The sequence below is a fragment of the Sceloporus occidentalis genome, unplaced genomic scaffold (genome assembly GCF_023333645.1).
Source record: "Sceloporus occidentalis isolate IW3139 unplaced genomic scaffold, rSceOcc1.0.p SCAF_2, whole genome shotgun sequence".
NCBI lineage: Eukaryota > Metazoa > Chordata > Lepidosauria > Squamata > Phrynosomatidae > Sceloporus > Sceloporus occidentalis.
The window spans coordinates 250,992,159-251,009,804 of record NW_028316982.1 but is presented as its reverse complement, the minus strand read 5'-3'; the positions used below and the strand labels follow the sequence as shown (position 1 = coordinate 251,009,804).

Here is a 17,646-nt window from a genome sequence, read left to right as displayed (position 1 = left end):
TAGCCCGGCTGGCATCTGGGCTTATTCTGCGGCTTTTCAAGAACAGGATTTTCCCATTTTTGAAAAGCTGCAGAATAAGACCACTGGCACCTGGGCTGTGTATGCACTGCATTTGCCTGACTATTAAACACACCTCTATCCCATTGGGGATAAGGTTTTTAAGTGGAATGTGATAATCTCACATTCCTCCAGCCTGCCATCACAAGCTTAAACAACGTTTAAAAAGCTGTTAAGACGGATCTCTTCCAGCAGGCCTTTCCAGAATAGATACTGGCCACTATAACCTGTACTTGTTATCCCCTGAACTCTGCTATAACCACTGCTTGATTTGAATGCTTATTTTAAAGTATGTTTAAATTCTGTCTTGTTTAATCATTATTTTAGGGGCTGGGAGATTGGGATATGGGTCTGTACTGTTTTAACTTGTAAGCCGCCCCAGTTGTGTTGCACAGAGAGGTGGGTTATAGATAAATATCATTATTATTATCATCATCATCATCATCATCATCATCTTCCTGGTTTTCATATATGAAGTGTTGGAGCACATGAGGTTCATATTCAGTTGACAGATGGCTGGGGTGGTGAGGGAACAGCCCTCTTAATTTTTTTTTTTCATTTTATCCCAATGCCATCTTGTTTCTATATCATGCAATCTACTAACTCTTTCTTACTTCCCCTGAAAGCTCTTCTCTTTCTGCATAGTACAGATGCAAAACATTGCAACCATCATTGTGGGCAAAAACAAGAAAGAGAATCTTCACAGTTCAAGATTTATTCTGTGAAAAATCCAATATTTTTTGGCCTTTTTTGTCACAGGAAACTGCATTGTTATGCAAAACTAACATTTCTGCACAAAAACTGCCACTGTCTGTGCAGAAAACTCCCAAGTATTTTTCACACAGAACAAATCCCAGAGTGTGAAGATTCTCTTTAATCTAGGAATAGTTTTTTTTCCATCTGGGATTTGAATATTTACAAATATTCTTTCCATACTTACTACATGGGGTTTACTTTTTAAAAAAAATCTTTTCTATTACCCTTTGTTCTGTACTAGGCTTACAACCCAGCTATAGACTCCAGCTCCAAATCTAAAGCCATGCTGCCTACATCTGAGACCTTGATTCTTCTCATTCTTAATTTGAAAAAAAAATACTAGGGGTATGCTGGGAGATGAAGTATCTTCCTCCAGTCTCTCACCATCTTTCTTTCCAATTCCAACAATACCTCTGCTTGACTGGACACAGAGAATGATGGTAGGGAATAGGGAGGGACACTGGAAAGCAATCCTCGTGGTAAAAAGAAGCTGATAGTATGGAGTAACTGGAGGGTTTCAGAAGCATACTACAAACAGTAACATCTTGGTTTGTCTGTAATTTGGGAAGAGATTATATAGAAAGAGATCTTGTAGCACCTTTGAGACTGCAATTTCATTTGACCAAATGCAACTGAAGATGTAGACTTAAGTCTATAAAAGCTCATGCTTCCAACTTCTTTCTTTCAGTTAGTCTCAAAGGTGCTACAACATTTCTCTACATATTGATTTTACAGACTAACACAGCTATATCTTTGAATTCTACCACTTGGGGAGATAATGTCTCTGTAATGTCAGTGGGTGTTTGGATATTTGTGTTTAAAGCTGGAGTGGGGAATATGTAGCTTGTGGGCCACATTCAGGTCACTGGGGCCCTGATTCTTTTTCCCTGAGTCTACCCTAGAACCACCACCACCAGCCCGCCAAAGGATCTAGGTACCAGGAACATTTTTTTAATGGCTGTGCAATTACTTTAAAAACACACATACACAAAAGCATTCATCCTGCCAGTAAGGATTTTATCACATATAGCTTTTAAACTGTCATACAAGTTGGATTATGGTGCCTATGGCCCATACCTATTGCATGACACCATCCCCCTCTCATTGCTACCTTGACTGTGAAGTGTGATTAACTTGCACCTTTCCAAATATGGAAAAGCAATCAATAAGCTCCCAATAGTACTATTATAAGACTGGGCTTCAGGTGAGGTAAGTTACTCGCACAGCAGTTCAGGGATTGTGCGTCAGTGTCTTCTCTTCTCCCCTTCCCCTTTGCTATTCCAGAAAAGCCTTTTGTTTTGTTTTGTTTTGTTTTGACCTTTTTTCCTCTTTGAAACTGTATTTGCATAACTCCACAACTGCGTTAAAAAAACACCCACCCTCCTGAGACGCAAGGCATGCTGGGTAGGGCATAGGGCAGGGAGGTGGATTGAGGACATGGGTGGAAAAGAGTTTGAGGGGTGAGCAACAGTCCAGTCATGCTGATGGAGAGTCATCCGGCGGGGGGTGGGTGGGGTGCACTTCCCTTCAATCACATCAAGAACAACGGTGGTGTGATAAATTCCTAAGTTGCTTCTCCTCCCTCCACTAGCAATAAAACCTCCTAAAACTGCAAAGACTAGTTGTGTTTAGCTGAGACTGAAATGATACAATGACAATATCAATTTTGGTTGCATTGGGAACCTGTACGGCCCAGGGAAGGTCTTGAGGGTGTATCCCACCACCCTCAAGATGTCCACCTGTGATGGTTATGCTAGTGGAGGGCCATGTGTTAGGGAGTGCACTTCCCTTCATTAATGCAATGCCAGCAAGAACAAGGGGCAACGTGATAAACTCCAAAATTGCTTTTCCCCCACACTAGCCATAAAAACCCCTAAACCTACAAAGATCAGTTGTGATTGACTTGAGACAGAAATGATACAATGACAATGTCAATTTTGGTTGCATTGGGAACATGTGTGGTGCAGGAACAATCAAGGAGGTGTATCCCACCACCAATTATTATTATTATTATTTGCCCACCCCCAATTTAAAGAGTGCATATGTCTCTGTGTTTTCCCAGCAGTGTGTGTGTGTGTGTGTGTGTGTGTGTTGAGTATGGGTGTTCATTTTGGCGTGGGTTCATATATGTTTTGCCCTGGCTTGTTGTGGGAAAATATTTCTGAGGCAAAAAATAGTTTTCCCTTTGTGGAGTGGAAATATTGTTGTGCTTTGTGAATCCAGATATCCAAGGTTCAAATTCAGTCTTTGCCTTATATTCAAGTTCTCTACCAAGTTACTTGTCTTCATGACTTGGCAGACTCCCATGTTTGGCAGTCCAAATGGTGAGGTAGCCATTTTGTGACTAGCAAGGACTGCATAGCAGCAATTTTGTGACAGCTTCCTTTATATATGTCAGATGTGCTCACAAATCTAAAAAGACTGGCAACTCTTTTTAATTTTAATTTAATTATTTGTATTGTTTCATCTTTGGCAACTGAAGAAAGCAGAAGCCAAACCATTTTATCTTTGATATATACTTTTAAGTTCTGTTTGTTAGTTGCTTCAGAATATATATTCATCCATCCATCCATCTATCCATCCATCCATTCTGTGGTTTTTCATCAGTTTTTTTAACCAAGAGTAGGCTTTGTTGTTGTTATTTATTGCTGTGTGCCTTCAAGACATTTCCTACTTGTTTTGACCCTAAGGCAATCTTATCAGAGGGTTTTCTTGGCAAGCTTTGTTCAGTTTGCCTTTGCCTTCCTCTGAGGCTGAGAGAATGTGACTTGCCCAAGATTACCCAGTGGGTTTCCATAGCTGAGTGAGGATTTGATACCTGGTCTCCCAGAGTCCTAGTGCAACATTCAAAATACTACACCATACTAGAGAAGGCTACCAAGTAGTTAATCCTTCTGTGTTTTTCAGTCATAACTGATTCCTAAGGAATATTAAAATAATACATAAACTTCTCAACCTGTGTCACTTCATGCTCTGTGTATTCTCCTACAACAAAACAGTTGATTGGTATTTCATTCCCTGTTGCATTGTGCTTTTTGCTTGTTGTTTTAATTTGTGGGTTTCATTAAATTGGCATTGGAGTCACTTAGATTCCAATTAAAGTGAATAAGGGGAAATGGAATGCTACGTGTCCTGGGGATCTAAATGATTCTGCAAATTATAACCCCAACAGCTGAAAGTTCTCTTTTAATACAACAGTAGCTACTTTATGTTGCTGCGGCTGTTCAGAATATGAAAAATCCCTTATTGTTTCTTTAAGAATGATGAAAAAACTGAGATCCACGTGGCCATAATTAAAATGACTTGTTGTTGTTGTTGTTGTTGTTGTTGTTGTTGTTAACCACCCCTGAGTCGATCTCAGCCCATGGAGACTCTGTGGATGAGACATCCCCAAGACTCCTTGTCCTCCATTGTTCTGCTTAGTTCCTACAAACTCATACCCATGGCCTCCTTAATCTACCTAGCATGCAGCCTTTCTCTCTTTCTGCTTCCCTCCTCCTTTCCTAGCATTATTGTGTTTTTTTTCCAATGAGTTGTGCCTTCTCATGATGTTTCCGAAGTATGACAGCCTCAGTTTTGTCATCTTGGCTTCCAGGGACATTTCTAGCTTGATCTGTTCTAGTACCCATTTGTTTGTCTTTTTGGCAAACAAAGGAAAGGAGGATGAAAATGGGGAGCAACAAAAGGGGTTTGATTCAATGTCAACTCCAACTCTTTGGGGGGGGGGTTGTTCTCAGCCCACTTTCATGCCACTTCCCATTTTGTTGCCTTATCCATCTGGACTCAGTCAATACTTTTGCCTATAAGAAAAGGACAGCAAAAGTGAAGCCATCATCTTATATGCCTAAGGTGAAGCAACAGCTATGAGATAGAAGACAGCCAGGTGACAATAAGGTGGATCCCCTTGTGGGATGTGGACATTGCAGCTGCCCCATGAAGCCTCCCCTTGATATCAGCTTAAGCACACAAATGAATAAATAAGTGTATATATGATTCAAAGAATCAGAAAGCCGAGATATTTACATGCTGTTGAAAATGATTTATACGTATATGAATAGATAGGCTAAAGGTACACCCAGGCTCCAAGAGCTGGGAAGGTGCAAATAGTTAATCTTTGCAGCAGAAAAACCTGACATCATTGAGTCCAGTAGCATCCACTCTCCCCAGTCTCTGTCCCTTATCTACCTTTGTTTGCAGACCACAAATGCCTCGTTTGCAGGATTTGCTCCATTTTCCATACCGGCCCCAAGCCAATCCTTTTCCACGCAGCCGAACTCCATTGCTGCATTTAAACTGAATGTTGTTGGCTGCTGTATCATCACCATCAACCTGGGGTCTTGAGACTCTGAGCCGGAAGGCTTGCATGAGATTCTTACGACGGCAAGACTTGGCAAGCGTCCAATAACCCTTCCTATCAAAACAGGAAAACAACACATTGCAGGAGGCTTTACACAATCAACATGTGGGTTACATGAGAAGTTGAGACAAGCCCTGTAGGATCAGACCAAAAGCCGTCAACCAGTTGCTTATGTTTGGCCCACAGGTGGGACATGAGCAGACCTAGTTTGACAAGGAAAGTCATCTGGAAAAATGTAGTTTAAAGAGACCTTATGCAGTGTATGGGATAGGAAATGTTGCTACTTTTTTTAAAAAAAAACAAGACATTTTTGAAGGAGCAATGGTATGAGCTGGCATTGGCTCTCAAAGAAAATGAGGTGGGGATATTTGGGAGAACTTTAGTAGATCTGGAGTACCAAATTTCATCATTTCTAAGATTTTACAGGGATGGCCAGTGGCAAATCCACTGTGGGTTTTATCACAGCTCCTTCTATGGTTCCTTGGAGTTGAACTGAATTTCTGGAATATGGTAGGTACTAACAGGATAGATCAGGTCCCAGAGTGGCCACCTATTTCTATGAAAGAAATTAAAAGACACTTTTTTTAAATTTATCAAGGCTCCAGGAGAGAATTATCTTCTTCCTGACCCTTTTATCAATTTAATGGATTGGCAGGCTCTTGTTCTGGCAATTTACTTTCTCAGACTGATAGAACGGGTTCTTTTCTACCTGGCTAGCAAGCAGCAATACTTATTCCAATACATAAGAGAGATTCTAAGGCCAATCTCAGAAACTATAAGTCACTAAGGAGCTTATCACACAAGGAAAGAAAACAGAAATTCAGCCGGATAGCAGCACTTTTCCATGTGCTTTATTTACTGCATGACATCATAATGCCTCAGTTCTCTTCCCAAGGGAGACGGTTATAAAGGTGAGTCTTTTTTTTCTACCTGGAAAAATCCATTTGACAAAAGACTTGCTTTTATGACCATCTCCCATAGCCATGCAGTAAAATACAACAAAAACCCAAATCCACAAAATATTACCCTTATTGGCCAACCAAAATGCACAAAATACATCATGTAAGCTTCCATTATGCAAAGGGGTTAAAAATAATATAGGAGAGGAAAAGTCACTGACATTACTTCTGTTCTCAAGGGCAACTTGGATCCCAAAGGAAGTTACGGTTATGTTGCTATTGGAGTTAAAATTTTACTACATGTCCCTTATTGTCCTTTGACCTGAGTCCTCCAATGGCCAAAAAGGGATGGAGCCTCTGCCTGCATTGACATCTCTCCAAACCATCTTAACTGACAACAGAAATAACATCTGAGAGAAAATGTAGGTCTGTGATCCTATTAAAATCACGTTTATTCTTCTGTATGATTTTTAACCAGGGGAGCTTCAAAAGCTGCATGACATGATGTATTTTGTGCACTTTGGTTGCCTTGTAAAGGTATCACTCTTTTGTGGAGTTTGGATTTTGTTGTATTATGTAGAATTCAAACATTGATATAATTTGAATTTAACAGAGTCCCCTTTCTACTGGACCTTATTAGATCTTTTTTGTTGTTGTTGTGTGCCCCCAAGTCATTTTTTATTTAAGACAATCCTAAGATGAACCTGTCATAGGGTTTTCTTGGCAGCTTTCTTTCAGGGGCTGCCCTTGACATCCTCTGAGGCTAAGAGAGTGAGACTTGCCTAATGTCACGCAGTGAGTTTTTATGCTTGCACAGGGAATCAAATCCTGATCTCCAGAGTTGTAGTCCAATGCTCAGGCTGTATTATTATATTTGTAATTGTATATTCCATTTTATATTGTGCACACACAGACATACACAAAATGAGACATGCCTTAATTACATGCTGTTTGTGTAACAAGCTGTATGTGGGACTGCCTATAGAAACTGTTTGAAAATTTCAGCAGGTTCACAATGCTGGAGACAGGCTGTTGACTGGGGCTGGTTGCAAGGATCATATGGCTCACCTATTGAAACAGCTTCACTGACTATGGCTCTGTTTCCAAGAAGAATTCAAAGTGCTGATTTTGACCTTTGCAGCCCTACATGGGCTGAAAAGCTGTATCTCCTTATATAAGCCAAGGTGAGCTTTAAGATCTGCATGGGAAGGCTCTGCTGTGTTTTTTTGTTTTTTGTTTTTGTTTTTTTATTTATATACCGCTATTCCAAAGATCATAGCGATGAACAGCAAGTAAGCTAATTAGCAAGTAAGCTAATTTGCCCCCAACAGTCTGGGTACTCATTTTAGCTCCCTCCTCGGAAGGATGCAAGCCTGAGTCGAGCTTGGGCCCTTTTGCTGGTCTTGAACTCGCAACCTTGTGGTTTTGAGTGAATGGCTGCAGTACAGTCATTTAACCACTGCGCCACCAGGTGCCACAACAACCTACAATTCCATAGCATTGACCCATGGCAGTTAAAGTGGGGTCAGACCAGATGATTTCTGCAGTGCAGATTCAGACTATGTTATGAATATGGTTTAAATGTTTTTAACTGTGATCCCACCTCGATCCAATTGGGAGAGGCAGGAAGATATAAATAAATTTATATAATAATATATAATATAATAATAATATAATCATGTTTTTAAAATAATGTTCTTATTTAATTCTTGTTTAAGTTTTGTGAATTAATGATAGCTTAATCTTTTTAAAAATATTCTTATTGTAAGCCACCTGGAATCTCATTGTTGAGGAAGGCAGGGTATAAATTAATTAATTAAATAAATACTTAGTTTGTATGAATGGTTGAAAATTAAGGGGTTGTGCGTTATGTCTAATGGTTTTTGTTATTACTTAAATACAAAGGATAGATAGAGGGATGGTATCAAGAGTATCTCTGATACTGAAGGCCTAAGAGCTATTGCTAGCCTTGTTCTTCACGAATGTTTTGAAATCCTGTACGTACTTAGAATTATCACTACTTCTTCAAAGTCTATACTGGAACTTTCATTTTATTTACAAACTTGTACTTTCTCCTTCTAGCATTTATATACCATTCAGAGAGACTAGCAGCACTTAACAGAAATCATGATGCATTAACATTTCATAAAATTTATTAAAATGCAATTAAAATTTACATGATAACAAATAAAATATTACATAAACCTCAAGAAGCACTTGGTTGCTGGAACAAAATGGAATAATTCAACCAAAGTGGGTATCGACCAAAGAGGAAGTCAGCCTCACCTCTTGGGACAAGTCATCCCAGAGTTTAGGAATGGCCACTGAGAAAACCCTTTACTTTGTCCCTATCACTCATAATTAACACATATATGACATGTTTTAAAAATTGTGTTTCATTGGCATCATAGAGCAAAGCATTAGCCTTGAAAAAAGACCCATAGTAAACAATATATCTTAAAAGCTAAGCTGCTCATAGTGACACCTAGTGGCAGAACAAAGAATTAGGATTTCAGACTCAACATAATTTCTAAGATCTGATAGTAGCTGCAGCCATACTTATACTGTCAGTGCTGGATTAATACTCCTCAAAGAGAAATCACTTTTCTAAAATAGGCTGGTGTAGGGAAGAAGCAAAAGGGCTGCTCCAGCATACAACAATAGAACCAACATCATGTTAGATAGCAGGTAGGATCTACACTTAGGTGTATTAAGAATAGACATATTGAAATCAACGAGTCAAGGTTTTGGGACTAATTTAAATTCTGTGGCCAACACAGCTATCCCTCCATGTTTTCTGTATTGTAAGATACCACATTGTAGCTGCAACAGGGGAACCATGAAAAGTAGCCTGTGGACTGGGACTTCAACCAAGGTAAAAACTTTTTTTCTTCTTCTTAAATTTGGACTGAATTCGCATGTTTTACCTCTACATCACCGAAATGTTCCTGATGCAAAAACATGGCGACTTCTTGAGAGAACCATTGTTCCCTGCCTACATAGCGGCCTGTGACCTCACTGGAAAAGATACATATTGGATTGCAAAAGAGGAGTCCCTGTTGAGATGCAAATGGACTTTAAATTTCCTGGACTTTGAAAATCTCCCTGTTGCCATGTGGCCAGAAGGAAGAGGAGCCTTCCTGCAAAAGATATCCTCTTCATCATAATATCTATACTAAGGACTGAAACAACATGCAGGCATCTCACTAACATCTCCAATCATGTCCCCCCCCCTTCCTGTTTGGTTTGCCTGATGAAGAAGCCCATGGACTTTTGAAAACTTGTAAGAAGTATATTGTGCATTTCGGTTGTCCAATAAAAGTATCACTGATGGATTTTTGTTTGTATTAAATCCTGTGGATTTCAGTGGATCTATTTTAAATATGACTAAATCTGGATCCAACACATTAGCCCTGTTTCTGGTTTTATATGCCCAGTTTGAATGGGTGTGGGAAAAGGGAAATGCCTAACCACTGTTGCTATCTTATCATGGAAAGTAACAAGTTTGGAATGACGTTATTTCCATTTCCATAGAGACACTCTGTGTCAACTAGGATGTTGTAAAATCAGTGGTTTTGTTTGTATGGAGATTCTTGTCATGATAGAGACTTCTCCTATTTAACATTGTCACCTTCTACATGAGGAAGTAGGGGAAGTAAGTGCTCTCTTCATCAAGCGTTTATTCAAAATAGGTAATGCCCAAATAGGGCTATTATCTATGTAGCTTATTCTTCCACAAATGCTTTGTTGAGTCTTTAAGACAATGGCTGGAGGCTATACATATCTTGCTTAAATAAAGTTTACCTGAAAAATTGCATTCTCCAGTTAGGATACTGGTACTATACTTACAGAACTTTCTATCTGGAAGCTCATAAGGCTGCACTTCTATGCACGCTTGAATGCTACTTGAAGCAGTTTGTATTCTCTCATATTTATGGTAGACAGTTCCAGACAGTCTATTTTGGATGTATAATCCTAATATTTTATTATGTAGTATTGTGGTGTAGCACTTGAGTATTGGACTCGGACACTGGGAAACCAAGGTTGAAATTTTCACTAAGCCACTGGGAAGACTTTGGCCAAGCTCAGACTCAGAGGAAGACAATACCAGAAACAAAACAAACACTCTCTGAAGAAACTTTGCCAAGAAATCTCTGTAATAAGATCACCTTAGGCTCATCATAAGTTGGAAATGACTTGAAGGGACACAAAAACAACATTGTGTGGAACAATGCAAGGTCATCCCCCTTCCTGAAATTTTAAAATAAACTAATAAATATGCACATGGGAAACTGATGAACAGTGGGAACAGAGTGTGGAGCAACTCAAGTTAACCCAGACCTACACCTGTTCTATACAATTTCACAAGCACAGAGATTATTGACCACAGTGAAACTAGACAATAACTCTTGAGAGTTTTGAAACAAGGTGTCTATCTGATGGCTATGAACATCTGTCTGTACTAAACTACGAAAGAGCTAAGTCTCATAGCCTGAAGGGGTTTGGATGGGTGAGAGGAGAGCTGCAGAGGATTTTATTTTCTCTTGCTTGGATGGTGATCTAAGCCAGAGAAGCATTCAGTTTGCAATACTTGTAATCAACTAGATATACTAAATATATCTGGAGCTCCCCCTCTCCTTGGACTCTCTTACTTCTGAGCTCAGAGATATTTGCTTGGGAGCATCTTGAGTTAGAAATGAATATTAAAAAGGCTATCTGATACTCCACCTCTGCAATCATTGTTTAGGCACTTCAATCACTGATAAAATGTTTGTCATTTCTTTTTTTTTTTCCTTTTTTTGCTTTGGTTCATTCTAAAAAATAACATAAAGGGCTACAGTACATATATTCTTAGGGGGGGGGGGGGAATAGCATTATTGAAACTTGGTCACAAATCTTAAAACACAGAAGAGGATAATGCTCACGGTCCTACTGCAGATGTGACGACTGAGCCATCACTGCAATGCAGGCGGATCCCATTTAGAGATGAATCATCATGCAAAATCCCTTGGAAGGGCTCAACCTGAGACAGGAGAGGTAAAGAGACAAAGTCAAAAAGTGGGCCAGAAAAAGAAAGAAGAGAGCAGGAGACTCATTCCAACTCTATTTCTAGCAAACACAAATAAGAAACAAGGTACAATTTTTAGATGGTTTGTAATAGATTGCCAGAGGTTTTTTTACTCCTAACAGTTTAATAAAAACTGATATAACTTCAGGAAAAAAATATTGTATTGCTGTTCTTATGTTAAAGGCATATCTCTCTGCTTTACTGTTTCTCATTTACAAAATAAGACATTTAAAACATTTTCCAAATTAATTTTGTTAAAATGCAAAATACAACAAAGTAACAAAGAAAGAGAGAATAAACTCTTCTAGAACATGGTTTCATCGCCCAAAAAACCCACAAAAAACTATGGATGCCAGCCATGAAGGCCTTCAACTTCACAAAAGAGAGAACACCTCTTACATAGTACAAAATCTAAGAGGACAAGAAATAAAATAGCCAGAAGGGTCCATATTGTTTTCACATGTTGAATCCACCATGGTCTGTCCTATAGACTTAGGAATGTCCATAGCACAAATCATGAGGAAGGTCTTTCCAAAACTTCCCCTGATATCCTAGAGGACTGTAATAATCGCTATGTGAGTAATGTAATAACTATCTGTAAAAGTGTTCATATTTTCATTGTTTCTTTCCATTAGTTTTAAAGCTTATGTTGGTTGCTTTCAAACAGGTTCTAGAGACTGGGAAATTACTTTTTAAAAGTTCTTTTTCTATTCCTCAATAAAGGTAAAGGTAGTCCCTTGACATGAATGTCTAGTCATAACCGACTGTAGGGGACAGTAATCATCTCTGTTTCTAAGCTGAAGAGCCAGCATTGTCCAAGGACTGCTCTGGTGGTCATGTGGCCAGCATGACTGCACTGAATGCTGTTTCCTTCCCACTGAGAAGTGGTACCTGTCTACCTACTTGCATTTGCATGCTTTGCAACTGCTAGGTTGGCAGAAGCTGGCACTAGTGACAGGCGCTCAACTCCTTTCTAGGCACCTGGGTCTTGAACTGCCAACCTTCTAATCTTCCAATCATCAGAACTAGTGTCTTAATCACTAAGCCACTGTATCCGTATTACTCAAAACAGTATTTCAAAAATAATCTATTGCCTTAACTCATTAAAATGACAACTTGTTGCACTCCTCTTTTGTTTCCCAGTAACTTTCTGTATTTTTTTTAAGTAGTTTCCATTTCCATTTCCCGTTTAAAAGAAAAAAATTTAGGACTGATGAGAAAATTACACAACACTTGAAACATTATAGCCAACATGTTTAAGATGCCCTTTGAAAGCAGCTTTTGAAAGCAATTGGAAGCCATTACTTGTTGAACCAGCAAAGTAACTTTGTTCTTCCTTATTATATTACTTTTGATATGTAGCTTTGTTACACACTCAATATGAGTTACATGAAACTACTAGCCCCTTGTTACTTCCAAGCTTTGCCCTGTATACTTTTATTGGCCAATATGAGTAGTGTGTTAGGATTCCTGATTTTCAGAAATGACCTTTTATATTCTCCCTCTTTCTCTCCTGTATACCATCTCTGTATACTTTCTCTCTGTATACCAACAATTAACACTACCATCTGAGGCTCCATTTTTTGTCTGCCTCTCATTGATAGATTTCACTGATCTAGTGAATAAAGAAAACTACATCTTGAAGTTTCCCCACCTTTCTTTCATAGACACACTGTTAGATATGTGTTTGAAGCAGGAATTAAGGCAGGGGGATAGAGATGAAAACCTACTAAGGCAAAGGTGATGAAAGCGAGGGAAAGAGATTACCTTAAGAGAAAATGCAATCGCATAGCCTTTGGGACAGAAGTGCTTTGGTCCCCATTGTCCCCATCGTCCTCCATTACGCACTGAAATGGTGGAGACAGCTTTACGATTACGTTCCTTTACACCTGGCCAGCAGCAAATGGCTTCTGCATCCCACAGGTAGCAAGAAAGGAGCAGCAACACTAAAGACCCTATGATACTAAAACCAGGCCGCATTGTGAAGCTTTCACTCAGCAGAGAAATTGGTACACAGCAACAACCTCAGTGATCAGGAGCCTTTTATGTATATGGAGAGTTGGCTTGCTTCCCTTGTTAATCCAATGGCAAATACAAATGGACACAACCATTCATTGTATCTCTAGGCTGTTTGCTCATCTCAGCCACTGCTTGTCACCCAAGTGAGATTTATGAAGGGAAAGTCAAGCTCTGATACAACTGATTCCAAAGGTGAGGCAGCTTTTTGTATCCTGCTCAAAGAATATGACTTTCTGCTCAACGTGTCTAGCAAATTTATCACAGCAGGCAACCAAGTCTTCTAATCTTGGCTTCTCTGAGTCTGACCTTCATAGACTCTTCTCAGAAAGCACTGCTGGATGGTGTGATGAAGGCAGAATAGAAGAGGCACATTAAGAGTTTCTTGCCACCTTCACTGCTGCATAATAGGCACAATGAAAGGTCGAAGGCTTTCATGGCTGGCATCCATAATTTTTTGTGGGTTTTTCAGGCTATGTGGCCATGTTCTATAAGGTTTGGCTACCAGTCCTGAAAAACAACAAGATAAAGACTCAACAAATGCAAATGAGAAATCTCCCAGCAGACAGTGAGCACTATCAAGCAGACACTAATCCTCTATTGCAGACCCTGCCACCCTGAGGCCTGCCATCAGCAACAGAACAATACACATGCAAATCACTCATGCCTTTCCAGGTCACACAATATATATACCCAACTACTTTCTAGGCAAGCATTCTCTGAAGATGCCAGCCACAGATGCTGGTGAAACATTAGGAATAAACTCTTATAGAACATGGCCAAATAGCCCAAAAAAACCCACAGAAAACTATAAAATGAAAGGTCTTTGCCAATTTTCGGTCATGTTCACTCCACAACGTACACTTATGCCATTTGGACTCTAGTCTTCATCCAGCCTGGTTCATTGCCTGTAGATCTTCTGTAAACCAAGGTGAATTATGGGCTCCACAACACTAGATTGGGTACTTAGAAGTGATTGACCCTTTCCATCTCACCATTCCATTTCTGATTCCATAAGTTTCTGGGAGTGGACCATTTTAATCAATTGCCCACCCCTGCAGGGAGGGTCTGCTACTGCCAAACTAAATGTCACAAGGAGGTGATCTGACCGTGACAACGGGGGGTCATTGTACGTATACCGCACTAAAACCAGATTGTTCTCCATCTGTCCAATAACAAAAACCAAGTCTGAGGTATGTCTTGCCACAGGTATTGGACCAATACTATACTGAGTTATCCCCATGGTTATCATGGTAGTTAAGAAGTCCTGGGCAGGTCCTGTCAGGACAGACTCAGTATGGATATTGAAGTCCCCTAGAACTATAGTCCTGGGGTTCTCCAATACCATCTCTGAGACCGGTTCAGGTAAGGAAGATGCTGAGCAGCAGAATAGACAGCATGCCAACAGCATCCCCATTCTGTCTCTTTGGCCCAACACATAATAATCATAATCATAATAACAACAACAACAACAACAACAATATACTTCTTACTCGCCTCTCCCCATAGATCAAAGTAGGGAAGAGATCTTCCAAGTCAACAGTAAAATAGATGGGCTTCTATGTGAGAATGACAGAATACTTGTGGATGACAGTAACTCCACCCCGCCAGAGTGGGCAGATGCTTCACTGAGTATCCAGGTGGACAAAATTGGACTTGACACCACCATGTTCATCTCTATAATACCTACCAGGTTAGCCCATTCATCCAAAGTGAAATCATGGGTGGTGGTTGTTTTATTACAGATTGACCTGGCATTCAACAGCAGCAGAGGAGAGGCTGGACTAGCAGAGCAATCTGGATATTGAGGGGTGTGGGGATGGACTGAAACATGAGATAGATTTCAAATATCTATCCTGTCTTTCCCTAACCCTCAGCACCATGCTTCCCTCTGCCCTAGATTACATCAATAGGAACTCCCTGTTCCTCTCTCTTCCCCTGGCACTCACCCATGTACATGTACAGATGAAACAAACACAGAAACATAAAACAAACAAGCAAAATATCAATGCAGCAGTTCAGACACAGCAGTCACAATATTCAGCTTTCAACTGAGTAACCCTAGTTTTAACCCCAACAATATTTTCCTCTTACTCAGGGATTCTGGAGCTGGACAACAGAGAGCTAGCCCACACTTTCCCTGTGGGAGACACTATGATATCAGATTCTAACTCTCTCCCAAAGTCTGTTGTCCTTCTCCAGCTAAGAAAAGGTGGTTTCCTGTCCCTGTGACCCCCAAAGTGGTGATCCAAAGGACCAATATGATCAACCTGCCACCGGCAACCTCCTGCCAATGGGTGGCTCTGCTTTAAGAATCAGTCCTGGTCTTGCAGCAGCAGCCAACACATTTCCAGTTTTGAGGGAAACAACAGTACCTCCACGGGAATAAAGGCCCACAAAGGCCAGTTGGAAAGCATTCCTGTAGTTTTCTCCTCTCTCCTGCTGGCCTTGCTACAAACACCCATAGTTAGTAAGGTGGTAAATATTTAAAAGATGCTCTCCTATACATTTTTGAGAGGTCTTGTTGTCTTTCCCACATAGATCTTAGAAAATTTGTGTTGATTAGCACACTTGACAAAACTGCCATTACAAGTGAAAAGTGGGACAAAGTATACCTCTGTTTCTTAATGTGGTTTTTAAATTCATTCATTTTGGAAGTATACCTGCAACAGGGTGTCACTAGCGGTCCTCACTAGGTGACACCCTGAGGAGGGGGTAACACTACTGTTTCCCAAACATTTTAAAATGCTGAAGAGATGGGATGACTGGGGTGAGGCTCAGTGGAAGGAGAAAGCAGAGACCCCAGTTTTTGGGGTTTTTTTATAAAATTTAAAATGTTTTATAGAATCACAGGATCATAGAGTTGGAAGAGACCACAAAGGCCATCCAGTTGAAACATCAGGAATAAACCCTTCTAGAACATGGCCACACAGCCTGAAAACCCCACAAAAAGCTATATAATTTATTTGCTGCCACCATTGCCATGACTTGGACCTTCCAATGACCTCTAACTGTTCTTCAATCAGACTTGCTTCAAGTCTTCTAGCACCATTGCTCTAGTCTCATCCCACTTGTTTCATCACCATCAGCTCCCTAATGAACCATTAATTTAAATAATTAATTATCATTTTATTTTTTTCTTTAAAAACATTACATCTTACAAAATTTTCACTTACAACATTTTCACTTTAACCACATGAAACTATGTACATGTAAATACATTTAGATTGTGTGAATGATATTGTAATTTAAAGGTACAGTAATAATTTTTCTACTTGTTTATGTCACAACTATTACATTCAGTGATATATGGGAATTACAATTTATAAGTAACATTAGTACAGAAAAATCACTAAGGCCCGTTACAGATGGGCCTAATAGTACAGACTGGGTCCATACTAGGGTTAGAAAGGGGCATCACTTCTTGACACCCCTAACCCTAGTATGGACCCAGTCTGTACAAAATGGCGGCGCCCGTTCCACACGGGGGCCGCCATTACGACGTCACCACCTCCAAACGAGGCGGTGCGGTGGTGACGTCGTCGCACCACACGAGGGCGCCTAGAGCGCCCTTTCCGTGGTGCGAGAAGGACCTCCAAAACGGAGCTCCTTCTGAGGTTTGCATCCCTGGCGCAGCCTTTAGAAGGCTGTGCCAGGGACGTAAGGGAGAAAGGGGCCGAGCAGCCCCTTTCTCCTCTTCCCCGCCGCCATCGGGTGTCCTTGGGGCATGAAGCCCCAAGGACACCCCTTTCCAGGCCGCGGGAAAGTGGCCTTTTGCCGCTTCCCAGCAGCCTGGAAAACAGCGGATCAGGGCCTCGGAGGCTTCCATTCTGGCAGCTGAGGCCCCGATACAGCAGGGAAAGGGCCGCTTACAGGCCGCCCCAAACGGGCGGTCTGTAACGCGCCTAAGACTTTTATATGGTTTGGTATAGGAGGAGTTCAATGGGGGTGTGACACCATGCGTTACCAAATGGGATGACACCCCGAGTGATGCCACTGACCAGCAATAGACACAATTGTCATAGTTTTGACATAAGATTCAATTGGCTTTTGTACATGAAATTGGATGGAGATAAGTTCTTGCCCTTGTTCTCCGACAGCTAAGTCTTTGGGACCAACTCTTAGGGGAGAGCAAGTTCTAGTTAAGCTGGAGAAAGAATTTTTGTCCAAATAGTTAAAAAGGTGAAACATTGAAAAGATTTTATATTACATCCGCAGATGTGTGGAAGTACTCATGTTGATGTCATATATGCATGCAAATTCCCTTACACATGCAGTGATTCTTTTTTGGCCATAGTGCAATGGTCCTATTCAATTCCCAGTTGATTAAGCAGAATTCTGTAAGTGTAACTTGCATATGCAATTGCACATTCCCATGTGGTGCATAACTGTTTGAGTCTTCAATGTACCACTTGATTTACTGGGATAGTGGAGACAGCCATTGCTCATTCCCTTGTGCAATAAGCAAGCACAGTGGCAGATATACAGTTGGC

At 40.4% G+C, this 17,646-nt stretch overlaps 1 protein-coding gene across 1 annotated transcript; it reads right to left on the bottom strand.

Annotated features, from left to right (window-relative positions):
* Positions 1-4,920: 4,920 nt before the first annotated feature.
* LOC149319992 (vitelline membrane outer layer protein 1-like) lies at positions 4,921-13,117 on the bottom strand. The gene is made up of 3 exons (XM_089508470.1): positions 12,905-13,117; positions 10,995-11,092; positions 4,921-5,224 (listed from the first exon to the last, which is right to left on the bottom strand). Exons 1-3 carry the CDS (start codon positions 13,115-13,117, stop codon positions 4,921-4,923), a joined length of 615 nt encoding a protein of 204 aa, XP_089364596.1.
* Between the last annotated feature and the right edge of the window lie 4,529 nt (positions 13,118-17,646).